The sequence below is a fragment of the Anabrus simplex genome, chromosome 12 (assembly GCF_040414725.1).
Source record: "Anabrus simplex isolate iqAnaSimp1 chromosome 12, ASM4041472v1, whole genome shotgun sequence".
NCBI lineage: Eukaryota > Metazoa > Arthropoda > Insecta > Orthoptera > Tettigoniidae > Anabrus > Anabrus simplex.
Genome location: NC_090276.1, coordinates 36,486,394 through 36,514,180, shown reverse-complemented (window position 1 = coordinate 36,514,180; position 27,787 = coordinate 36,486,394). Strand labels below are relative to the sequence as shown.

The 27,787-nt window shown below is 40.0% G+C and overlaps 1 protein-coding gene across 4 annotated transcripts in view; it reads left to right on the top strand.

Moving 5' to 3' along the window:
* The window catches only part of pnt (pointed), a 942,655-nt gene that overhangs the window by 153,283 nt on the left and 761,585 nt on the right, over window positions 1-27,787 (top strand). For 2 of the 4 annotated variants that reach the window (XM_067156751.2, XM_067156749.2), the window contains exon 1: window positions 25,841-27,364. The exons of the other annotated variants lie outside the window; for them this stretch is intronic. In XM_067156751.2, the coding sequence (XP_067012852.2) occupies window positions 27,224-27,364 (141 nt within the window). In that variant the 5' untranslated portion in view covers window positions 25,841-27,223. Of the gene's footprint in view, window positions 1-25,840; window positions 27,365-27,787 lie in introns of those variants that run through there. 4 annotated transcript variants of the gene reach the window in all.

Sequence of the window (27,787 nt, the reverse complement as noted above, 5' to 3'; positions counted from 1 at the left end):
TTTTCTTCTGGTTTCTGTTATGTTTTATATGTTCCTGTATATTAAATCATTAGATCTTAATTTCCATACTTCTGTTGTTTCCACAGGGCCTGAGATTTTTCTGATGATTCTCCTTTCTAGTACCAGGCATTCACTTGCATGTAGGCATCCCAGTTTCGCCACTCTAGTATAGTGCCTTATTTTAACATTTTTAGCTAGACACTTTTTGTTATAAAAATTCTTTGTGATACCGTATGCTCTTCCATATTCTATTGCAGATTTGTATAAACCATTTTGAGTTATTTCTCCCAGATATTTGAATTTCGTTACTCTTTCCACTGAACCAATATCTGTTGCCAAACATTTTGGAGCGTTCTTGATGTTTGTAATCAGTTTTCTTTTTCTATGGAGATTCTCAAACCTGTCTTGTTGGCTATTTCTTCCAAGAGATTGATTTGTGTTGTTGCACTTGGTAGGTTTTAACAGTATAACAAAATCGTCTGCAAGTGCTAGGCAATTTATTTCAATGCCTTTGTTTTTTTTCCCCCAAAGTTACCGGCAAAATGTTATATTCTTTAAGCTTTATATTCCAAATTCTTACAATTTTCTCTAGAACGCAGTTGAATAGAAGGGGGTGACAGTCACCTTGTCGTTTTAATCAATTAATCATTTTTGTTTGGGTCATCTTGGTGAGAACGATAGTGTCGATGCACGAAACGGTGAATTGTAACGCCCAAAAGTGATGACTGACTGTGGTATGTGAAGACTCTAACAGTTTTGTAGATCGAGACAAGGTTTTAATGATAAGAATAGCGTGTTACATGTCAGGTGATGAATTTAGCAGCTCGTGCGGCAGTATCGGGTCATGCAAGTCTCACGAGTGAGTTTTGTTATGCATAATGCTATGCTTCTGTTGCATGAACGGAAAACCGAATTAGTTTGTCTGTTCCACTTAATATTCGAGGTGTCTTTTAATTTAAAATAACAAAATCAACCTTTTAAACCTGCGCATTATTATTGATGCATAAATCTAGGTAGGTTATTTAACGTCAATGCAGTTACAGTATGTGTCAAGAGAACGTTTGACATTTGTCCTGAAATGTAATATAGGAGGATTAAAAAATATATTATGTAAATATCTCTGCCAAATCGAAAAGCATATAATGGGCTTGGAAGAAGAGAGAGAGAGAGAGAGAGAGAGAGAGAGAGAGAGAGAGAGAGAGAGAGAGTGTGCTTTCTACAGGGTTTCTCATATAAACTAGGACCGAACGCACGGTGTTTGTACTCTGGGCTGCGGCAGCTGCCTCAGCCGAACTTAGGTCACGCGCGACCGCCCTGCTTTAAGCGTGTATAAAATCTTACCTTATAAAAGATGCTAGAAATGTTGTCCTTCCTGAGTTATACAGTCATTTTATCTGGTAACCACATTCTGGCCGGTGCGAGTGATTTCTGCCACTGTATTGTTTCTGATTTCATTCGTAATATTTTTCTTTCAGTTCGTCCAGTATGCGAGTATTTGTTCGATGCACTTTTTCTTTCAGTTTAGCCGACAAATAAACATCACACACTGTTAGATCTGGAGAACGAGGGGGGAACAGACCAGCACGGATCACTCTGTCTGTAAACACTTTCGAGATTGTAAGAAGGGAATCTTCTTCTGTATGAGCAGGGACTGAATCTCATTGAAACCATCCACGCGATTTTTCTTCTTCCGTTATGGAAGAACGGCATCTAAATGTCATCTTGGTACCTGTCTGCATTTACTGTCGTCTTGAAAAAAAAAAAAGGCACAATTATCCGTCTTACACAAATAGCACTCAAACACCAGTCTTCCTCTCATAATGAGAGACTTCATAAATACCACTGGGATTTTCTGTACACCAATAGCGAGAGTTATGGCTGTGCACATGACCATTAAGATGAAACCAGAACTTGTACGTACGAAAATGCGGTGTTGCAATGATAATTCTCTCACCCCTTACACACAGTAACGTCACCGAAGGCACCAGAATTTTTCTCATACGTATCTTGCGAACAAGTATGACCATAACATTGTATGTTAAATCAGCGACCATTTTCTTGGACGTTCATAGGTGGGGCTATCTTGTGACGTGACATGGGAATGTTTGATGGTGGATCAGCTGCCATATTGTTGGACCTAGATCTTGATAGGTGGGGTTATCTTGTGTCATGACATGGGGATGGTGGGTGGTGGATCATCTGCCATATTTTTGGTCGTACATCGATTTATCGTAACTCTTTCTCCTCTGTGGGTGGAGTGAAAGGATACATTATCTGCTGCCTTCGGGGCTTTGCTGTGACCTAGACGAAACGTCAGTCAAAGACAGTGGAAACGTGTTTAAAACATGGCTCCGTTTCTACCTACTGTATATAGAAGACAGAGTTCTGACACACTCTAATAACATGAGGAAAATGATGACGAAGGCTTAGTATAGAGAGACGACGAACACTGCTTGCCTGATTACCACGGTGTCTCCGTTCTGCCCACGCAAAGTTGTCTACGCTAAATTGATTATGCTAATTCCAGATAGAACCAGAGCACAAACATACATCCACGTTAAAGTGTATATAGTTTGGTTGCTCTAGCTTTAATATTTTATTGTAACTAAGGATTACAAATTGTCACTTTTGGAAATATACTGTTGGTTAACAGGTGAGGTGGGAGGATGACATTGGTGCAGCTGTATATAAATGGCTTGTAGTAAACTACGCCATGGCTTCAAGAAGGTAAAAATCTTGAGATAGATTAAAGTCTCAGGGCTTAGCAAGGTACTACTATCCAGTTAAACGGGATGCTCTGTTGTGAAATTGTTGAACACAAGAACTGGAAGCAGAGATAAGGCTTTTTTTCCGAATGACGTTATACTTTTTAGAATAATAAATAAGTTACAAGATTGTGAGCAGCTGCAAACAGACGTCGACAATCTTGTGAGATTGACAGCAGGCAGTGCGATGATGATGATGATGATGATGATGATGGTGATGGTGATAAATGGGGTTAATTGTCAGGTTGAGAGTTCCACTAATAGGAAGAATCCTCTCAGTTTTAATTACTGCGTTGATGGCGTGAAAGTATCTAGGTGTTAATGTAAGGAAAGATCTTCTTTGGGGGTAATCACATAAACGGGGTTTATAAAGGGTACAAATCTCTGCACATGTCTATGGTAGTATTTAGGGGCTGTAGTAAGGATGTGAAGGAGAGAACATAAAAGTCTGTGGTAAGACCCCCCCCCCCCCCCCCCCCCGCCAACTAGAGTGCGGTTCCAGCGTATGGGACCCTCACCAGGATTACTTGATTCGAGAACTGAAAAAAAAATCCAAAGAAAAGCATCTCTATTTGTTCTGGGTGGTTTCGGAAGTTTGGGCTTGTAGGACTTGGGAGAAAGGAGACTAGCTGCTCGAGCTGTCAGTGGTGAGATAGCGTCGAATGATATTGTAGTAGAGGAATAAGTTTGAGTGGTGTTTTTAAAAGTATGTAAGGTCACAATGTTGAGATAAAGTTGTTGGAATTAGAGAAGAAAAATTAGGGCAAATATTCGTTTATAGGAAGAGGAGTTCGGGATTGAAATAATGTACAAAGGGAGATGTTCAATAAATTTCCAAGTTCTTAACAATTACTTAAGAAAAGACTAGGTAAGAGGTACGAAATCTGCAGCCTGGGCGACTCCCCTAAATGTAGGTCAGTGGTGATTGATTGATTGATTGATTGATTGATTGATTGATTTATGTGGTAATTATGTAAAACAAAATGAAAATGTTAGCGCAGTATAGGGTGGCATGGAAGCTGAATCAAAACAGTCTATGGACTTACGTTTTAAACAGGTGAACAGAATGGTGAAAGTTCATTTCCAGTGGATGCAATAGAGAACAGGTAAAATTTTGGCTTATGGTTTCTCTTGCAAGCCGTAAGTCTATTTGTTTTGTGGAATGGTAACGCACTTCAAGAATCGTTGTGAACTAGAATGTGGCTGGATAGTGACAGTTGAATGCAGTAGCAAACCTCTTAACCTTGACAGAAGGATCGTGCTGATGTTTTTGTGCGTACAACTGAAGAACTACATCCTAATCACAGTGATGTTGAGGGACTTAATGGTGACATTGTGACTGGTTTATGGTCTCTACATTCCACTCCCTCTCAAGCTCTCTAGTTGTCACAAAAATAAGTTTTCAAACGTTTTCCTGGCGCGTCCCTCTGACTGCTGGATGTGTCCATGGCTCAGCATAAACTGAGAACTATAGTCACTCTGTCGATTCATTCTTCAGAATTTTCCCTTAGAGACTCTGAACTTCGGGAGAGTGCGCGGTGGTGATTACGGGATCCTAAGTGAATCTGGCATTGCTTCGACTTATTTGTGATAAATAAAGCCCGGATTTTTATGCAGTAACAGGTTAGGTTGCAAACTAGTTTGGTTAATAGGCAGTGTCGGCCACCCGCTCTTCCTTAATGTAGCATGAGTAACATAAATTATAGGGGTTCTGATGGGCCGTACCCCTAATGTCTATGCAAACCCCATAGCATAGTCGTTGTGAAGGTAGACTATACTTGCTTCTCGCTTCAGTAAGTTTGCAATCTAACCTATTAATGCATAAACATCCGGGCTCTAGAAACGCTCCGCTTTCATGTTTCCTATCACACATCTGTTGGCCAGCTCGTGGTCTCTTCTGATTCCGACTGTAGGCTATTATATTCGCGTGACCTAGGGGAAACGTTTTTTTCTTCACATCACTCTTGTCCCTCACTCTCGTTCCTTTTACAGATGATTCCATTCTTCGTTCTTCTCTGATTAGAGTAAAAGATCTCTGAAACATCTGATGTTTACCCGACAAAATTCGTTAAAACTTCCAAAAGAGCGGGTCGCCATGTGGTGTTCTAGAAAAGTGTTCAAGTTTTCAGAACTTTCCCTTTATAAAAAATATTTTAACCCTCTTCGAGCATTTTTGCCAATGAGCCTTATTTTGTTAAAGATTTGTGTAGGGCCTACTTATTCGCGGAGGTATTTCCGACTTGTCTCCGTGGCGCATTCGCTAGCGCATTGACGTTGGGACCTGAAGGTTTCGAGTTCGAGTCCGACCATCGTCAGCACGTTTTTCTTTTTCTGATACCCCTTATTTTTTGTTTGTTTTTTAAGTCATTTATTTGCTGTGGTCTATTTTGTTTTAGAGCTATTTGCAATATTTTAAATCATTATTCGTCCTTGTCGCTGAAGGTGTCCTAAGTTTTATTCGTTAATCAAGTTGAAGCGATTCATTGTCAGACGGAACAATGACAAAAATTATTGGCTAAATAGAAAAACAACAATAAATAAGAAAGTAATTGATGTCATCTAAAATATTAAATATTGTACCAAAATATGAAAATTAAAAGAAAAATGAAAAAGAAATAAAAAGAAATAAAATATCATGGTCGGATTCGAACTCGGAAACTTCATTTCCCAGTGGCATTACGCTAGCGGCTACCCGACGAACAAAAGTCGGAAATACCTGCGGGAATAAGACTACAAAAAGTTTGAGAATGAATTTAAAGGTTACATTTTGAAGAAAATAAGGCCCATTGGCAAAGAATCGCTCGAACAGGACTAAAATATTTCTAATGAAGGGCAAATCGTCAATTTGAGCACTTTTCTACAAAACAACGTAGCGAACTCCCCGTGTCAGGTGAAGACACCGAAGAAAGATTCGGCTTACTGTCATCTGGTAGTGGGAGAATTCCTGCTTAAAGAAAACCGACGAGTGTCATAATATGATTTCTTGCCATTAAGTAAAAGCCCCTTCGCTGTATTGTCAGAATAGTGGCCTTCGGTTCATATGGCTTCGGATTCGATTCTCGGCCGAACCAAGAATTTTAACCGTGTTTAGATAGTTCCTCTAGCTTGAGGACTGGTTGTTTGTGACCACCTTAATAAGTGTACATCATTTCATTTATAGACAATATGTACAACATATCAGATTGCTAATCACAACAGAAGCACGCAATATTGTCCTCCACACGAGGTTGGCGTTAGGTAAGGCATACCGTCGTAAATCTGGGCTCAATCCACACTAGTGCTGACCGGAGACAGAATGGAAAAGAACAGGAAATAAGAAAATATAAATGAAGGTGTACTTTCTTTCGTTTAATGACCTAAATTATGGAATTAATTGTTATTTCTATTATGTTATTTAAACTATGTAACATGATTTTTATAAGGATATTTATTATGCTACAAAGCTGAGTTCAAATATTCGTGTGCATTAGTCTGTATTTCCATGGAACGTTTGATATAAAACTGAGAAAGAGAAGCGAATAGACCGATAACTTACCAATAAGGACTTGCGTAATAAAATTATTGTTATATAATTATGTTTTCATTATTTCAGATATATAAAATACATGTTTGTCGATTTACGGTATTTGTAAATGTTCCTCATTACAAGGGGATGCCAAAGTTCTCTATCTTTGGCACCTTGCACCCTAAATCAATGCTTGAATTTTTACTATTCTGGCATAATCGTCGTCGTGGACGTAGACACAAATGTAGATAGGAAGAGATGTCAAGGACCAAGGGGGAAGTTTTCATTCCCCTTCCCGAAGGAAGGGGCGGGCCACCTAGAAGGTTACGCCTTCTCTCTGGCCAGGAGATTTGGCGGGGTTTGGGGATTTGATGGGATTGGTAGAGAGGGATGGAGCTTTGCTAAGTTGAAGGAGTTGGGGGGGGGGTCTCGACCTCTTGACTAAGTATTTATTGATTCTTTCAATATGTACAGTTTGGTTATACTTTTTACATTTTTACAATTTTTGGGTTTTTACATTAAGATTGTTTTTACTTGTTTATTGTTTTGCCTACCGTGTATTTTTAATATATCCCTTCCCCCCTCTTTTTTATTGGGGGGTTATTAGGATATTTACAACTGTTAAGCTATGGACTATTTAAACTTGGTTATTTACAGAACTTGGCTATTTACACTTGATTATTACAGTGCTTGGTTGTTTACAATACGTTGTTATTTACAGTACATTGTCTTGATTTACATAATTATTTGTAGTGCAATATGGAGTTATTTACAAGTTGATCTGGGTATTTACAGTTGTTGTTTAGCAGATTTACATTTGTTGTTGCTTGATGATTTACAATATTATCTTGGTTGTGGTTGGAATGCACTGCTTCTGAAACATAGAAGGGTTTCGTTAATACATTTGACATATATCCTGATGTTGGGGGGGGGGGGAGATGTCAAAAAATAATCATTTAAACAAGGAATGATGAAAGAATGGAACTAACGCTTGCAAGTGAAAGCTATGACAGAATCCGCTGAGGTTTTGTAGGTCTGACAAGGATTAAGCTCGTGGGGAGTTGAGAAGTATGACGATAGTTTCTCGCTGTGCAGGGGTGATTTTTTGCATTGAGCTGTCGTTGATAGAGAAACGGAGAATGGTGGCTGAGAATGAACATTAATACGTTTGAAAATTTTCTCACCATCTGTAGCAAATGTATTCATCATTTTTCTGACCATCTGTAGCCAGTGTCCACTCGATATACGCCCATCATCGAACCTTTTGTAGAACAGCTATATCCACCGCAAACGATTGTGATATCAATTTTGCCACTTCTGGTGCAAGGTTTCATATCCTTGGCGAGAAGAAACTTGGTGGTGATGGAACGATGCATTTCGTCCACGGAACCCAACTTGAGAGAATGTAATCCTTCAGACCGCTATTTCAAACTGTCCTTGATGGAATTCGTCAAAGTCGCGTGCCATGTCGTGTTGGTGAATGACAGCTTTTCTCTCTCTTTTAATAAAATTTTTATTACAGCCAATGGCCATTAAAACATGTTTACATGACTAATTACGTTAAACGGAATTTGGTTAGTCCCATCTGTCTTTTAGTACACGTCACAACATAAGTCGCAAGTCTTCCCGCACAGTACACATATACATTCCTTTCTCGGGGTGTGAAAAGTTTTGTTAGCACACACATAGTTTGCCTTCATCCAATCCGTACTGGTTATAGCCTCTGTGGTGTAGAAGGTTTTCCATATATCTCCCTTCTTGGTTCGCAGCTCTGTTTGTAACTGGTTGAATGCATCTGTAGATGACAATGTTAGTTTGTGACGTAGTTCTTCTGTATAGAAGAGTTCTCTTGTCATCTCGTAACATAGTCTTGAAGGACTGAATTTGGACAAACATAATACCTTTTTTCATATAGATTGCTTTTACACTTTCAATGTCTCGAATATTTCTTTTAGTGAGATGTTCCATTATCAATTCTAGTCCGTACGTCATTATCGGCGATATTTTTGCATGGAACAATTTCATAGCGACTTCAACCGAAAGTTTGCGTAACATCAAGATGTCATTCGTGGTTTTTCTTTCCTTTATCTTTCTCGTCTCGGACCATTCAGGTGGTTCAACTCTTGGTAGATTATCGCCGGCACTTGCAAGAATGTAGAAGTCATTTCACTGCTCTTTTGGCATAACCGCCTTTGCCGGCATCGTCTCAAAGTTAAATGCATTTTGAGAAAAGAAGCAATGAAAAAAGTTGATTTTAATTAAATACGGTGTTGATTAGCTGAAACTATGAAGGAAATTAGAGGTTTTAAACAGATCCAGTTTAAAATAGATGAAGAGTGGTAGGAAAGAACGTGTTTTCTTACATGTTTTGCCTTTTCTCTGGAGGTGATTGTAGAATTTTGAAGACATGCACATTTTGATGTATGTGTTACGGACAATGAAGTAATGTCACTGTCCATACATTAACATTACTACTGTTTACTTCAATCAATCAATCAATCAATCAATCAATCAATCAATCAATCAATCACCACTAATCTGCATTTAGGGCAGTCGCCCAGGTGGCACATTCCCTACATGCTGTTCCCCTAGGCTTTTCGTAAATAATTACCCCCTGTGGGTGGGGGACGCATACGAAGAATACACCCACGGTATCCCCTGCCTGTCGTAAGAGGAGGCTAAATTAGTACCGTACATGAGAATATTTGTGATTAGTACCATTACGTGCGGAACACCATGGGTCGACGTTACTTGCGACCAGTACCATTATGCGAAAAAACTCTGCGGGTCTGTGCGTTGTTCATGATAATGGTCATCGTGTGCATTCCACAGGTCGGTTCCACTGTGTTCGGAATGGGTCTGCTTTGCATATGAGTACCACTTTATGAGAAACACCATGGGTTTACGTCGCCTGTGGTTAGTGCAACCAAGTGAGAATCACCGCGGGTTTGGTTGGCGCCCGTGATTAGTACCGCTATGTGAGTAAAACCATTGGTCTGCCTTGCCTGAGAGTGGTAGTACCATTATGTGAGGAACACCGTGGGTTTGTGTTGCTTGTGGGCATTGCCATAAACACCGTGGGTCTACATTGTTCATGATTAGTGCCACTATGTGAACGATACCATGAGTATACGTGGCCTGTGATGACTTCCACTAAGTGGGGAACACCACGGAAATACCGACCCTCGTGGTTATTCCTACTACTTTGTATGTGAGGTACACCACGCGTCTGCGGTGCTTGTGAGTCGTGCCCTTATGTGTGAAACACCATGAGTCTACGTTATCTCTGATTTGTACCACTATAGAAGGAACACCATGGTTCTGCTTTACCAGTGATTAGTACCATTGAGGGGCCGGTGATCAGGATTTTGGACCCCTTTTGATAATGAGTATCATTCCAGTAAATTAAATGGCGTATGGCTATTAGTGCCGGGAGTGTCCGAGGACATGTTCGGCTCGCCAGGTGCAGGTCTTTCGATTTGACACCCGTAGGCAACCTGCGCGTCGTGATGAGGATGACATGATGATGAAGACAACACATACACCCAGCCCCCGTGCCAGCGAAATTAACTAATGAAGGTTAAAATTCCCGACCCTGCTGGGAATCGAATCCGGGACCCCTGTGACCAAAGGCCAGCACGCTAAGCATTTAGCCATGGAGCCGGACATCATCCCAGTAATGAAAGCATTGTGCATAGGATCCACTGGTAGTTTTGTTTCACGATCATTTTTTTTCATCATTCTCCTTGGATTCTAGTCAGTGGATACATTTTCACGTTGTAATTTCAGTTTTGTTCACCTCGTACAATTAGGTGCCGATGACCTAGCTGTTAGGCCCCTTTGAACAACAATCATCAGCATCATCGTAAATAATTGCGAAGAATTTGAAAATTTATTGATTATCTCCCTTGGTAAATTATTCCATTACCTAACTCCCCTCGTTCTTTTCCCCAATTTGTCCTCTTGAATTCCAACTTTATCTTTGTAGTGGCTCCATGGTGACACGCGGATTAAGCGCAAACAAAAAAAAAAAAAAAGATGAGATTGTATTTGCTCTGTTGTCGTGGAGACTTCAGAAAAAGGGGTTGTTAGTCATTAAAAGAATATGGAGTGAGTTTTTAAATAATTGTGGAATAGAATTAATAAATGATATAGTAATAGCTTCATATTGTGACATTTCCTATTTTTAAAACACCACTCAAACTAATTCATCTACTAATGTTATTCCACCCCATCTGTCCACTGACAGCTCGAAACATACCACTTAGTCGAGCAGCTCGTCTCCTTTCTCCCAAGTCTTCCCAGCCCAAACATCGCAACATTTTCGTAACACTAGTATGAAAACCTACAACCTGTTTTCCAGTCAGTGACCGGGTCAGGGATGCGGCGAGGATAGGAATTGTGCCGGCTGCCGAAGCCTGTCGCACTCCTCTGGGGCAATGATTAATGACTGAAAGGTGAAATTAAATGATGGTGGAGTGTGTTGCTGGAATGAAAGATGATAGGGAAAACCGGAGTACCCGGAGAAAAACCTGTCCCGTCTCAGCTTTGTCCAGCACAAATCTCTCATGGAGTGACTGGGATTTAAACCACGGAACCCAGAGGTGAGAGGCCGGCGCGCTGCCGCCTGAGCCACGGAGGCTTTTTTTGTAACGCTACTATGTTGTCGGAAATTACCCAGAATAAATCGAGCTGCTTTCCTTTGGGTTTTTTTACAGTTCTCGAATCAAGTAATCCTGGTGAGGGTCCCGTACACTGGAACTATACTCCAGTTGGGGTCTTACAAAAGACTTCCACGCCCTCTCATTTACATCCTTACTACAAACCCTAAATACCCTCATAACCATGTGCTGATATCTGTACTCTTTATTTACAGTCCCTATTATGTGATTACCCCCGTGAAGATCATTCTTTATATTAACACCTAGGTACTTCGTGATCCCCCGTGAGAAACTTTCACCTTATCAACATAGTAATTAAAACTGAGAGGACTTTTCCTATTAGTGAAACTCACAACATTACTTTTAACCCCGTTTATCATCATACTACTACCTGCTGTCCGTCATCCAACATTGTCGATGTCGTGTTGGAGTTGCTCACAATCTTATAACTTATTTATTACTCTATACATCATTAACATCATGTGCAAAAAGCCTTATCTCTGATTCCATTTATTTACTCATATCAGTTATATATATATAAGAAAACATAAAGGTCCAATAATACTGCCCTAAGGAATTCCACTCTTAATTATTACAGGATCAGATAAAGCTTCACCTTCTCTAATTCTCAGAGTTCTGTTTTCTAGAAACATAGCCACCCATTCAGTCACTCTTACTTCTAGCCATTGTAAAAGAATAGAGAGGTTAATGTATTCTTGTAAACATCAGGTGAAATCAAAATACTATAACACATTGCCTGGACAATGGCGTCAATGGCCAGTGGCAACTGGGTAGGTTGGCCAACTTTGTGAAACAAAATTACCGGCAACCCCTTATCAATTTCCTATGATCATGCGTCCACAGTTCGGTCGATGGGTAGCTGGATACACAGTATTTTAGGTTCATGAAATTTTGTTTAAAAATTCACTAATCAGCATAATAGGTGGACTTACATTGTGAAAGAAGTGGAAAAAATAGTCGGTATTCGCAATTTTATTGCGAGGTCTACTTCCATGATACTTTATTTAGTCTTCATACTCCTTAAGCATTCTGAAAACAGATGGAGAATAATCATTATTTAATGCATGAAATATTGTGGGTCAAAAGTTAATTTCAGAAATTAAAGTTACTTTTTAAACATATATTTTGAACTAGAGGAAGTAGCTTTAAGAAGTCCTGTTTCATTATTAGTAATTCCGTAAATTTCATTGTATGTAAATTTTACGTTTTCTCTTGTGCACAGCTCAGGTTTGACTAATGACAAACTCAAACGATTTTTTTCATCATCCTATAAATGGTTTAATGCCCTGAAAACACGCTCAACAAGGTTGTTGAGGTGAGTTGCCTGCAGCTCATTTTTCTTGGAAATACTGTATTTGACCCAAATTTCAGCTCTTGTAAATGCATTATCTTGAACAAGAGAATGCCCTGCTTCGTGTTAAACACATGCTCTTGTAAGGAGAACCTCCATCAATTTGAAGACCGAAGTTAAGTGGAATAGTCGTTTGTAGATATACCTTTTCATTGTACGTTAAGTGGTAGTAAATTTCCCTTGGCTGTCTTGTTATCGAATAAAATGCAAAATACAGGTCATGCAGAGGCCGTTCCTAAGTGTTGCAGTAGGCTAATATTGCCGGTCTTGACCTTGTAAACACTGGTCAGTTGGTAACCGTATAACTGGGTACATGTTCAATCCTCAGCCCGAAGGCCGGTTGGATCCTCAACAGCTCCACCATTAGTTGCCATAGACAGGGCCTAGGCATCACTGAAGAGGCGGGTTAGAGGAATGAGGAGCGAGGTAGTTTCCCGTTGCTATTACATATCAGTCTGCCAAGCCCTCTGAAATGAATGCAGCAACCGATCCTATGAGCAGCATTTTCACACAACTCATAGCAGGGACTGGCTGCATAAGGAATGGCATTACTAGCATCACTCATACCTCAGTCGCTTTCATGTTGTCACAGCCAAGGATTAGACTGAGACAGGTCAATGAAAGTAACAAAATTGCTCTAGCCTATACCAGAAGACATAGTGCACTGTAAACAATAGGTCTCGCTAGCAAAGGCACATCTGTGTATATATTCGCATTATTTTCTTTTGTTAAACTATTCATTCAGATATCTTCAGTAGTGTTTAAATTATAAGGAAAACCGTGAGTAAAAATGAAAGTTACGCAAACAGAGCCACGAATTTTCGGAACTCAATATCATTCGATCTCTGCATGTAGAATATTTCAGTAACACATATGATGTTCATCCGAAAAATGATTTCCGATTCTCTCTACCGTATCCTAGACTAAAACAGAGCGTCGAAATTGACTTGCAGGAAGCCTAAATTGTGTCCAATCAAAATACTTCCACGCAGTTGCTAAGGCCAACAGATGCGTTCATTGTTTGGTGAATAAAAATAAGGGAAATTCGTTAATTTGTTAATTTTTAGATAGGATTTTTAGGATCTATTTCATAGATCCATACAACAAACTTCAGGTTCGTAAAGTCTAGTTTTTATTTATTTATTTATTTATTTATTTATTTATTTATTTATTTATTAAGGAATAGGGGACACACGTAAAGTAAATCAAATAACGTAGATCTTAATTCTCTTTGTTATAGTGCATCAGAGATTTTGTTCTTAATGCTGTCGTTCGCAAAGTCTGTCGCAGAGCTTACATATACATTTCGAACAAGGCTCATGGAAAGTGCCTTTTGTATACAGCTTGTGATGGAAACCACGACTCGCCAAACGCGCTACAGCACTCCGTAGATGGTTGTTTCGTTCAGTCCAGTTGCGATTTACCCGATTTACCATTGCTTCGGTCGAGTAGAATTCGAGTGGGATATCTTGATTTCTTTTCTTGTCTTTGCCTAAGGAGAGTAGTCTCTTGAGGTGTAGATGGGAGCTGCCTGGTCATTCGCAAATCTTCTATTAGGAACGTTTGTCGTGTCAGTTCATAAACGATCCTCGACGGTCAGCGCTAAGATACTCCAAACTCCATTTTTTTCTAAACCTTGCTTTGACACTTTCTAGAGACCTTAAATCCAACATCGTTACGTGATCCCATATTAAGTGTATGTCGTATGTAAATAATGGTTCTAGCTTCATGGCTGTATCTGGGGAAAGTTTAGTAAGGTTTTTCCATTTGATACATCCTTTGTGATTGCTGTTGAAATCCTCTCTCTGACGTGAATTCTAAATGATGATTCGGTTGGCTGAAGAGTTACTTCTAAGTGTTTGAAACAGATTACAGTCCTTATCTCTTCATATTTTGTAAGTAATTCTCTCCTCAGCTGCAATTCTTCGTCCTTGTCTGGTTTTGAGATCCTAAAAATCGAAGTTTACTCGCCGCATGTTTCAACAATCCTTACAAACATTTCACTTTAATTCTAGGAAAGGTCGGTACAGTTTCCTTACGAAGAATATACTGGATACCTTCCCTGAATGTGCTTTTGACTAGAAAACACATTAGCTGTCTTTTTGTTTTCCTCTCTCGTCGACGTATTGTCTCGGTTGCCCATGAGGGTCCTCTCCCCATTCTCATTCTCTCCTATAACCGATGCGGGTCGAAAAACGAAGGGAGAAGGCGTGTGTCTGTTATTATTGTTATAAGAAGTGGAACTTAGTTAATCTGTTCGTTCGTCGAGTGGCTATAAGAGATCACGTGCGGTACTACTGTAGGGAGGCAGAACAATGCCATAAATACATCGGCATGTGTCCTTCAAACAACAAATCAAGTTTGCCCTAAATCTCTCTCCCTCCCTTTAAGAGACTGTCAAATGAAGTACTGTGAAAAAATAACTCGGCAAGACTGTGTTGAGAAAAATAATTAAAGTGATATAAAACACAGAGGAAGATCGGGTGAGTATCATTTGTACAGGATATGAATAGTCACGTAAGACTTCAAGTTTGCTTTCGTTTGTTCATATATATACAAATTTACTTATATTACCAGGGCCATTTGAAGTTAACGACGAAGTAGGACCAATATTTCTAAGGGCCTCCATTCTCTTATTTTAAAAAGTAGGGAAACTAAATAATTTTTCAGGACCCTCCATAGGACGGCTAAAATATCAGATAACGCTAATAAAACTTGATGATAACTATCCTATGAAAATGCTATGAGGAAAGAACTTAGAATAACACTGAGGAGCTACATTTAGTTTTGTCTGTTATCGTTTTCAAACTAGGGTTAAACAAAGGTGAACATATGTCTGATCCTGTAATAATTAAGAGGGGCGTCCCTCAAGGCTTTGTATTAGGACCTTTTTTTTTTCTTGTATATAGAATTTGAGTGAAGAATTGGAATCACAGATAAGCCATTTTGCGGACGATATTTAACTGTATGGAGTAATAAATTAGTTACAGGATTGTGAGCGACAACAAAAAGTCCTCGACATATTTGTGAGATGGAGAGCTGACAGTGGTATGATGGTAACCGGGATGGAATGCTAGGTTGACAGTAACTCATGGGGATCACGCTGCTTCTTGTCTTGTAGCTTCATGCTACCTCGGTTGGTGTGGCGGAGGTGGACCTATCAGGAGTATTTTGTCATGAAGGTGAGCCCGAAAAGAGCTTCACAATCTCAGGATGAGAACACGAGATTACTTAGGTGACTGGTTGCAGACCGTCTGAAGTGGTGAGGAAGAGGTTGAACACGGTTTGGACTAGGAAGGAAGCGATCGAGGTGTAGATATAAGGGAAGATAATCATTGTGATAATCACACAAGCGGGATTGAAAATATGGTCACAAGTTCCAATGTATGGGACCCTCACCAGGATTACTTCATTTGAGAACTTGCAAAACATCCAGTTAAAAGTAGCACAATTTGTTCTCGGTGATTTCCGACAAAAGAGTAGTGTTAAGAAAATGTTGTAAAATTTGTGCTGAGAAGACTTAGTAGTAAGGAGACAAGCTGCTCGATTAAACGGTTTGTTCCGAACTGTTGCTGGAGAGATGGCGTGGCGTGACATTAGTGGACGAGTAAGGTTAGGTGTCGTCCGGCCCGGCGGAGTAGGGGCCATGGATTCGATTCCAGGCCGGATCAGGGGTTTCTAATTATAATTGTAAATGATTAATATCGCTGGCCTGGAGACTGGGTGTTTGTGTCGTGCTTAACGTTCCTTTCCTCACATTCAACACTTTACACTTCCGCCATTTACCAAATACACGCAGGTTCCCCATATATGGTGCAAGTAGAGGCAAAAGATCTTTCTAGGTCGACGCCCCGAACAAATAGCATTAAAAAATGTTAGGTGGTGTTTTTAAAAGCAGGCGAGAGCACAATATGAAGATAAAGTTTGGATTCAAGAGGACAAATTGGGGAAAATATTGTTTTGTAGGAAGAGGAGTTGGAAATAGGAATAATTTAACATGGTAGACATTCGATAAATATCAATTAAGAATATTTAAGAAAAGACTTAGTAAAAATTGATAGGGCGACTGTCCTAAATGCAGAACAGTGTTTGATTGGTTGATTGATTGATTGATTGATTGAGCCCCAGCTTTTGCCTGGTGTGAAAATGGAAAAACAGCCTAGCTCGATAGCTGCAGTCTCTTGAGTGCGGCCAGTATCCAGTGGGTTCGAACCCCACTGTGCCTCCCTCTTACGCGGAGGCCGCTGGTTCGATTCCCGGCCAGGTCAGGATTATCTACCTGGATTTGAGGGCTGGTTCGAGGTCCACTCAGCCTAACGTGATAACTATTGAGGAACAGTCTGACGGTGAGATGGTGACCTCGGTCCAGTAGCCAAGAATAACGGCCGAGGGGACTCGTTGTGCTGACCTCGTAATCTGCCGGCCTTTGTGCTGAGCAGCGGTCGCTTGGTAGGCCAAGGTCCTTCGTGACTGTTGCGCCATGGGGTTTGGTTTGGTTTTTTGGAAATGGGAAAAGACTAAAAATACTGTTCATGTCTGTCGACGGTGGGATTCAAACCTATTATCTCCCTAATGCACGCTAACAGGTACATGCCCCAAACCATGCAGCTACCCTGCTCGGTGTTCAAGAAGAATAAGTACTAAGTCTATGCTGTGTATTTAGGAGTTGGCTGTGTTTACATAATGCGAGTTCCTGTTCCCTTACTTACTGAACCGACCGAGCTTGATAGCTCTAACCCCACTGTCGGCAGCCCTGAAGATTATTTTCCGTGGTTTCCCGATTTCACACCAGGCAGATGCTGGGACTGTGCCTTAATTAAGGCCGCGGCCTCTTTCTTCTCACTCTCAGCCCCTTCCTTGTCCCATCGTCGCCATAAGACTTATATCTGTCGGTGCGAAGTAAATAAACGTATAAACAAACAAAAAACTTATTGAACCGCCCTCGTATATCTACTAGAGGCTACACAACGAAGGGATCTGAGTTGACGTCATGGAACAGCCAAATCTGAATCATCGCAGTCCTGTAACAAGTCCCACTTAACAAACCCAGGCGAGCACTCTGACAAGCCCACTGCATCGAGAAGTAGCCGTTTATCACGGAATACGATCTTAAAACATTGAATAAACAACCAACCAATATTGTTCACCATTTTAAACTTCACGGAGCCCTATTGTATGTTGCCACCTCCGCAGATCAAAGCAGTGATACTGTAGAGGGAGGGGAGGGAGCTTGTATTGTAACTCAACGGTGTGCCTAACGAGGTAGTAATTAAAATACATGTTAATCACGTACACATAGGGTGTATAAATATTTGAGCATACCAAAAGTTGGAGCAAAGCCAGTGAAGCGGGATCTAGGCTTTGATTCTGCAGTGAATTTTGTTTATTAAAACAGAGAATGCAATATGACAATTAATGCGGAAAGCTATGTTTTGATGGTAATCAAAAGGTCCCGAATTTTTATTTATTATCAAAGTGCGAAATCTATATAAAATATAGTAAATATGAGGGAAATATGTAATATCCATAAAATATTTAATAATATTAATGCAGCCTATCAATGTTCGGGTGCTTCAAGGTTCAGCACTCTCACCTCTCTTATTTACTCTGTGTATGGATATAGTAACAGCTGACATCCAGACGCAATACCCGTAGACAGTCTTATGTGCTGATGATGTGTTCCTTGCGGATCAATCCCGACGGAATCTGAAAAATCTCCTGCAAATTTGGAAAGATCGGTTAGGGGAATATGGCTTGCACCTTAACATTACTAAAACCGAGTATGTGCAGTGTGGCTTGCAGACTGCTGGCAGTATTCGTATCGACGGCAAGACCTACTTTTAAAGCCAACCAATTTCAGTACCTTGGATCACTCATCACCTCAGACGGAAAGATATTATCAAGATACCCGTGCTTCTCTACGGTATTATACTGAAATTTATAATTGAATTTTTAACGTCTTATATATAATCCGCCGAATTTCGCGACCTGACTTGTTTTCTGAGAGAATCCGACATATTTCGCGATCTGACTCGTTTTCTGACAGATTACGGCATAGTTCCTCCCATTTTTCAATCTTTCTTTCCAGCAATCGATTTCGTACTTCCCGAGCTAGCTCCAGGTATTCCGCCCGGTCAGTTGGGTCTCTAAATCTTTGCCATATTTTCCTATAAGCATTCTTAATATGGATCAAATCCTTAAGGAGATCCGGCGCGGTATCGTCTTGGGTGCCTTGGCGGTACTGAACCCGCGGCCGGACTGCATTCGTAGTCATTAATCGGCCAGGACCCGTTTCCAGCGCGGTCCGCACGTTTTGACGACGGTCCAGAATTATTATTATTATTATTATTATTATTATTATTATTATTATTATTATTATTATTATTATTATACTGGACCCCGCAGCAAGATGCAAGACCGCTACTTGGCGGTAAATTACGAGTAACAATCCTACATGGCCGAGGTGGTGTCACGTGACTGATTTGCTATACGACAAGAAAATTCGCACCCGCCTGAAAGTGAAAGTCTACAAATCCATGGTCCAACCAGTTGCAATCTATGGTTCGGAACGTTGGCCTACAACTAAGAAGCATGAGCGGGTTCTGCATGGTATGGAGGTGAAAATATTACGTTGGTCACCGTTTCTTACACGACTGGACGATGTTAGAAATGAAGATATCCGAAGGCGATTGGGAGTGGCACCTATCCCAGTGTAGAGGCGAGAAGCACGACTTAGATGGTATAGTCATGTCGTCCGAAGCCCTGCGCGACAGCTGCAGTCGCTTAAGTGCGCCCATTATCCGGTAATCGGGAGATAGTGGGTTCGAACCCCATTGTCGGCAGCCCTGAAGATGGTTTTCCGTGGTTTCCCATTTTCACACCAGGCAAATGCTGGGGCTGTACCTTAATCAAGGCCACGGCCGCTTCCTTCCCATTCCTAGGCTTTTCCCATTCCACCGTCGCCATAAAACATATCTGTGTCAGTGCGAAGTAAAGCAAATATTAAAAAAAAAATGCCCTGCGGACTCAGCGATACATACATCCTGGAGGTTCCCGACACCGAGGTTGTCCCAAGAAGCGATGATTCGACTGCATCAAGGAAGACATGCGTCTTCTGTGCATCACTGAAGCTGACGCCCTTGATCGCATGAAGTGGAGGATGGCATGTTTAAAAGCGGACCCTACACCACTGCAGGACTAAACGCTAGGGAAGAAGAATAAGAAGAACTAAATTTACAAAAAGGTTTCACATATTCCCTTTATTATGAGTAATGAGACAATAACATTTTCTTGGATACCTCCATATTTTATGACCAAGTCATCATCGTTGGTTCTTCATAATATCTATAGTCTACCGCTTTCTAATTCTCACAGTAATAAATAAACAAATTGAAGACGTAATCAAAAAACTTCGGATATTTAAAAATTATGTTATGCACTGTAAATCGCGGAATATATTACATAATGTATTGTTGTATCTAATTTCCTGTTGCCCTCATGCTCTGAAAATGAAGCAAAAGAATGTTACTAAATAAAGTTAATACAGAATATGTCTTTTAACCCCTATTACAAATGGTTCGGTAACTTTTATTTATTGTGATGCGCAGTGAGTCACGAAGTACTTCTCCATGTTTTCCATTGTGATGTTTTGCCGCTGATGCGATAAAATTATCTTGTAGACTGATTAGGACCGTTCAACATCGCAAGATGTCACCGGTGCATATTTAAATGAATAAAACTAGCTGGGTTAAATATCTTTCAGCAGCTATTCATGTTCGTCACTGATAGTCTTGCAAACAGATAGAGAGCTTGAATGAAATACAAGTGTACCTGAGTGTTTATACTAATATTATAAAGATAAAAAGATTTGTATGTTTGTATATTTGTTTGTAATGGATAAACTCAAAAACTACTGAACCGATTTTAAAAATTCTTTCACGTATAGAAAGCTTCATTACCAGGAAGTAACATAGGCTGTATTTTATTTTCGAAACAATTAAGAGATCCCTACGAAAATTGAAATAACGTAACCCAAAGTATTAAAAATTTGCCTATAAAAGTAATTATTGGCCAATATAGAAGAAACATCGAATTTGTCGCACAAGGACGAGACAAAGCTCATCTTAAGCATCACGACATGAAGAACAAAACTGGGCAAGGCCCTTTGGGCCCCGAAAATTGTTTTAAGGGCCTAAAACCAACAGTTATGGAGATATTATCACACTACCCCGCTCTAGGAATGGGATGAAGAAGTGACCAGCCGTAACCATGACAACGTCAGCTGAAGGATTCTACAGTAGAATACAGGCCTGCGGTTCGAAGTAGGCACGTGCATAAATGTAGGCTAGACCAAGGAGACCAACGCTGTGGGGGTAAGCCACCCCTACGGATGGAGGTGGGCAGGGGGTGGCATATAAAAGTAATCGAAAATATTGTCGAATCCATAGGTTTCGGGGTCGCTGAGAAGAACAGTGACACTCCTCATGACGTTTAAGTCCACGTTTAGCCCCCTTCGGCATGGGGAGTGAGAAGGGGTGAAAAAGTCCAAAATGGCCCAGATTATGGATTTATGTGTGTGTACCCCTCTGGGCGGCGGTGGAAAGAGGGTGAAGCATCAGTCAACGTCACAATCACGAATTCTACAAAAATTCACTTCACACATAATTAATTAACAGGTAATAAAATGCTTAAAAGTAAACGATTAATAAATTGCTAGGGCAGCGCCGGGTAATATAGCTAGTAAATATAAACTGTCAAAGACGATCAGCAAGAGAGTTATTTTATCTAAATAAAGTTTTAAGACAAGTGTTCATATTATATAAATGTTGTGTATTTTTGTGATAGTTCTTTCAGTGTCACAAGCCATTTTATACAGTGTTTTAAGCATAGCCTAAAGACTAGTTAACCATTTTAATTGTTGTATTAAGACAATTCTACTGAAGATGTCTTATACATTTAGGCGAAACATGTCTCGTTATTCCATTATGTAACATCGGTTTTGATTTCTAATAAATCACAAATTGTATTGAAAAGATGGGCTTCTACGAGATAATTTTCATGAGCTTATACGTAGTTCAATACGGATCCCATTATGAAATATACAACTTGCAATGTTATGAGAGGGACATACCAATAACAGGAAGGAATTACTTAACAGAGGATTGAAAGGGGGAGGCCATTAGGGAGGCCAAGTAGTCGATGGGTAGACCCAGTGAAATCGGGCGTCAGCAAGAGGAATGCCAAGTAGGAGGACATAGAAGAACAGAAACTATACTTTGAGAGGAATAAGTAGCGAGCGCTTGTACACCACACCCGGGAAACTGGAGCTGGAAATGATGATGATGATGATGATATTAAATGTGAGGAACATAAAACACCATACGCTCATTAATTTTCTTTGAGGGACTATACGTAAACAGCGACACGCTCCATCCTGGAGAATGAACGTAGTACAGTGGTAAATTAACAGACCGTAGATACTTAAACTATAAGATACTGTTAAGACAGTTCTTTTACTAAATAAATGAAAGCGTAGAAATAAAATACGAGGAAGGAGGTGGGGCTCCTTTTACCTTGTGACACCCTGGACATTTGCCAGTCTACTCACTCAGTAGTTATGTCCTTGTTTATATCACGATGTTTTCTAGCCGGTTCTACTCTATGGCAGTAAATTCTGGGTAGAGGCCAGAAATCTTGTGCAACAAGGGTCAGGCTTTAGCGAGATTGGAAGTCTAAAGACTTCAAACACGACCGTAAGGAATGAGTACATTATTATTATTATTATTATTATTATTATTAGAAAAAGCTACTTTATTGTGGCGAAGTTAGGGCTCCTGGCCCTTTCGTATACTTAACCACACCGCGTTAGTTGGCCGTGCGGTTAGAGACGTGCGGCTGTGAGCTTGCATCCGGGAGATAGTAGGTTCGAATCCCACTGTCGACAGCGCTGAATATGGTTTTCCGTGGTTTCCCCACTTTCACACCAGGCAAATGCTGGGGCTGTACCTTGAGGCCACGGCCGCTTCCTTCCAACTTCTAGGCCTTTCCTATCCTATCGTCGCCATAAGACCTATCTGTGTCGGTGCGACGTAAAGCCACTAGCAGAAAAATAAATATACCCTTAACCACTTCATGTATATAGATGAGTACTAATTTACAATATTATTTTTACAATTTTACACTGTAATAATTTCAAGAATTTACATTTTAATATATAGTAACAGTATCCAAACTGAATTGACCTAATTTAAACATATTAAATATTTACAACCTAAAGTATAAACTAAAGTAAGTAAAGTACAAACTGTGACACGTTACAATAAACACCCATATTCACTCTCATAAATGCATCCCATTCACACTCAAGAAAGACTGGAAGTGCTTATAAGATGACGTGGGCAGAGACAAAGATTTAGCTTCCCTGATGTCATTGGGGAGTTCATTCCACCAGCTCGTGGCGGTAATAGTGAACGATCTGTTGTAGGTTGCTGTTCGATGAACAGGAATTTCTAGCGTACAGCCTGACTGAGTATTGAACAGGTGTAGTGAACTAAGGTAGCGAAATCTGGTGGATAGGTAAGGAGGAGTGTTTTCAGAGAGCACTTGATACACCGAAGTAGTTGAATAGAGTCTACGTCTGTCATTCAGTGACAACAAAGCTGCCTGTAGTATGGGGGATACGTGGGCAAATGGACGTATGTCGAATGCATACTTGATGCATGCATTTTGGGCACGTTGCAGTCTCCTGCCTTGCTCATTATTGATATCAATTAAAACTATATTGGAAACAAAAGTAACTGAATGAGCTTTATTTTCAGGGACCAAGGAAATATATTTTTTTTAACCGCTTCAGGGGATGCAGGCTTTGATATATCTTTTTGCACACTTTCGTCGCATGTTGCGACCACTTAGATAAAATCCTTTATCATCAGTGGCGAAGTTCCAACTAGCTAGGGGCTTTACGTCGCACCGACACAGATAGGTCTTATGGCGACGATGGGATAGGAAAAGCCTAGGAGTTGGAAGGAAGCGGCCGTGGACTTAATTAAGGTACAGCCCCAGCATTTGCCTGGTGTGAAAATGGGAAACCACGGAAAACCATCTTCAGGGCTGCCGATAGTGGGATTCGAACCTACTATCTCCCGGATGCAAGCTCACAGCCGCGCGCCTCTACGCGCACGGCCAACTCGCCCGGTCGTGGCGAAGTTAGGGCTCCTAACCCTCTCTTACACTTAGCCACATTACATGTTATTATTAATACCAAAAAAAATGATTGAAACTTAAAATACTAAGAACTGCAAAATAACACTGTTTAATCTCCAGTTGGAAGTGTACACAGATCTCCAATATAATGTGATTTCGCTTAAACCTGGCAGGCTAATCTTTTATTACGGACGATTTTTTCTTCCATTTGGATGCACTTCAGCAAAGATTACGTCAAAAAGCAGGGACAAACCGAGTCAACACTAGTCGGAAGGAAGAATAAGAGGTCAATGAAAGATATTTTTAATATGAAGCTCTCATAGCAGTTACACATCATCAGCATTTGAAACTTGAAAAACAACACAATACATACGAACTTTCAGATGATATTTATATAATAAGGATTATGACACAACATGAATGTCTATTCATGTTAGATTTGTTTAATGTATTTTTAACTGGAGACTGTTCGTGGACGGTTTCATGTCAGAATGTACAATTTTTAATAGGTCTAATGTGCTTAAGTGATTTTAACCAGAAGCTGAAGAAAAGTACCAATATTCTCGAAACATATAGGGCCTACTTGTATAGCAATATGTGTTAGATAATAACATATATATTGTAGTGTATTGACACACTACACTACCAACAACGACAGAAACACGCAATAGTGATTACATCCCTCCATATAGGGTCGGTGTCAGGAAGGGCATCCTGCCGTAAAACAGGGCCAAATTCACATGTGCGACACAGTTCGCTCCCGTGACCCCACAAATGTGGGAAACGCAGTAGTAGAAGAAGATTATGTTGCACTGACAAGGCGGATCCGTAATTCATAACTTTGATAATATGTTAAAAATATGAAGATAAATGAAACATTCATACATCTTCATTATAAACTGTTCTGCCTTTCAGCATTCAGTCTGCAAGCTCTGTGAATTTACTAAACGCCACCACAATCCTCTATTTATAACTAGCTCTGTAGCCTCGTTTAGGTCAATACCTCGTATCATTAAATCGTTAGAAACTGAGTTTAACTATCTCCCTCTTCTTCTCTTACCCTCCATAGCAGAGTCCATTATTCTCTTAGGTAACCTATCCCCCTCCATTCTCCTCACATGCCCCCATCACCGAAGGCTGTTCATGCGCACAGCTTCTTTCATCGAGTTCATTCATAGAGTTTATTCCCGACAGCCTTTATCTCCTAATATTCCGAGTAACCTCCTGCCATTGCACTTGTTTGTACGAGCGATTCTCGCTACTTTCATGTCGGTTACTTCTAACTTAGAAATAAGATATGCTGAGTCCACCCAGCTTTCACTGCCGTAAAGCAAAGTGGATCTGAAAACAGACCGATGTAAAGACAGTTTCGTCCGGGAGCTGACTTTTTTCTTGCAGAATACTACTGATCGCAACTGCGAGAGCTGACTGCATCAGCTTTACTGCATCTTCATTCAATCTCACTGTACAACGATACAATCGTGAGAGAATATACAGGCCAAAACTTCAAATTATCTACCTGTTCCAGTTTCGTATTCTCAACCTGACATTAAATTATCTTAGGTTTCTTACCAACTTCGAAAAGCTAATTTTTATATCGTACTCATCGCACGTTTCAAGTTCCAAAATATTACACTGCAGGCTTTCAGCACAGGCTGGCATTAAGATCAAATAGTCTTCGTAAGCCAAACTGCTTACTACATTTCCACCTAACTGAATCCCTTCCTGCCACTTTATACCTTTCATTAGATGATCCATGTAAACTATAAACAACAACGGTGAAAGATTAGAGCCTTGTATAACCCTTGTAAGTACCATGAACCAAAAACTAACTTTTATCAATTCTCATCACCTCCCACAATAGATGGCTTTGCTGAAAAAAAAAATATTAAGGTTATATTTAATTTTGAATATGTTTCTTTTTTTTTTTTTCTTTTTGTATTTTGAAAAAGGATTCCATTATTTCATCAGTGTCTTTAAGATACTCTTTTAGATCATGGTCTTGAAATGTTGTCTCTTGGCACCGGTACTACACACGACTGAAGCCTGGAACTTCTGATCACGTATCACTCGTGCAGCACTGCTGTTAGGTGACCGACTCAAGCTGATGTTGGTTTTTATCTGGTAGATAACATTGGCAAGACGAAGCGGTTGTCGAGTTGAGTCGTTCTGTTCTCTTGTTGTCTGGGATCTGTACACGCCCTGCTCTGCTCTATCCATGGCGCGCCACACATGTCTTTCTTTCTCTCTCTCATGTGCTGGCGAGGTTCATTCATGCCCCGGTGCAGGCGGGCTCTTCTAGAACTTAACTTCCCATTCACAGCGTAGCACAGTAGCAATCGTGTACTGTAGGCGAGTGCCAGCTAGCTCGGTCGCTCGCTCGTTCGCCCGCCCGCCATAGTGTGTGTGTGAGTGCTGTGGAACCGGCTCGTTTGTGCTAGTCCTCGGGGTGAAAACATCAGCATCTTCGCGAATAACTTGACCAATATGAAAACATTATCCTTGGCAATTCTTTAAAAAATATTGCTATCCGTTGTGTTGAACAGTGGAAATAGTTGGTTTCATTCTTTCTCAACCTTCCAAGTCGTGTTGTGTGTGTGCACTGTGTCGGTGATTTGCCGTCTCGAAACTGGTGATACATGTGTTCAGAAGTCTCTAAAGAAATAACATATTTGGAAGAACATTTAAATAGACGGAAAATCAACGAAATTCTTTAAAGTAACACTCTCATTTACTGCTCTGCTATTGAAAGACAAACTCTGCACTTTTATACTCCCACGTATTTGTTTTTCAATTTAAGAGTTGTTGATTATGCTCCAATTAAACCTCTGCTATATTCGATTGCCACCTTCTCTAGGGAAAACAAACGCAATAGTTTTCACGTATTAAACCACTTAACTCATTAAGAAAATAAACTGTAACAACTGACTCCTTCATGTTTACAAACCAAAAAGTGTGCTGGTATTTTATGCTATATTAAAGGATTGTGACAAAATTATCTTACACGAAAATGTTCCATAATCGGAAATTTCTTCTACTTCGGAATAATTTAGTGAAATTGTATTTTCAAATTTAGGAAATTTCATAATAAAAAAATATTTTATGGGTTGTGATACAGTCTAGTCTCTGAGAACATCATTCTTAAATTATAAATAATTTTACATGAATGCTAGAAGTGAAACTAAAAGGCAGAAAATTCCGATTGAATGCAGGAAGTCATAAGGAAATTTATGGCCTACTCAGGATTGTCAGTTTTATCGTTCCTAAAGTGATACGGCCGTAGAAAATAGTGGTGCCGATTTTCCGCCATTCAGAATTTTCAGTTTAGTATTTTTCTTTGTAACTGATGCGTTAATAAAATGGAGTGTCTCTGAAGAGACAATTGTTCGAGTGTCGTGTGATGAATTTCATTGCATGTCACGCTTTAATAAACTGCAGTCTAGTGTCTTTCAAGTAGCATATTATGCACAATATTACTTACCGAGATTTAAAAAATAATCATTCAAGACTCTGGATTAATCTTTCTTCAGTTTTTCTTGTACAGTAATAAGTATATTTTTGGTTGTGAAATGTACTAGCTGTTCTAGTTCTGGGAACATAGGGAATGGTTATTGCGTTCTGAGTGAGGCTAAATGAAGCCAAAGAGTGGTTGTGAAATCAGTGCTTTCGGAAGTAAAGGTTACCAACATAATGGATACATAAAGAAATGCGAAAATAAATGAGTGCGTCTTGTATTTTCTCCGACGCGTCTTTTCGGAGAAGGATGGTGATTTCACCTTGGCGAAGAGATGCTTTACTGTGCTGGGAAATGAAGCCAGGACGCCCACAAGAATACATCGTCAACACTGCTCCAGCACAGGTAAAACTGGTTTAAAAAAATAATTTTCGTGAAATGGGAATAGAATGATAGTAAAATGATGATTTTGTTCTTCTTGTTTATTTCGTTAATGAAATGGCCATTATTTCCGTTAAATTGTACACCTCTATTTAAAATTCGTACATAGGAGTTAAAGTTTTTTTCTTTTCTTAGGCTACATCTCTTGCAGCACCGTATTCAACAAAAGTATGGTTTGACACATTATTTGTTATCAGTAAAAGTTTTTGTAAAGTATGGAGTTGCAACGTCCTGTTCCACAAAGTAATGTACAAAACTCAGGGGCGTAGCCACAGTTGGGGTGCGTTGGGGTGGGGGATTTACTGGGGTTTAGAACCCCCTCCCCTGCGATGAAATTTTTCCATCAGAAAATAAACAGAAACTAACGGAAACGATTAATAAAGAAGT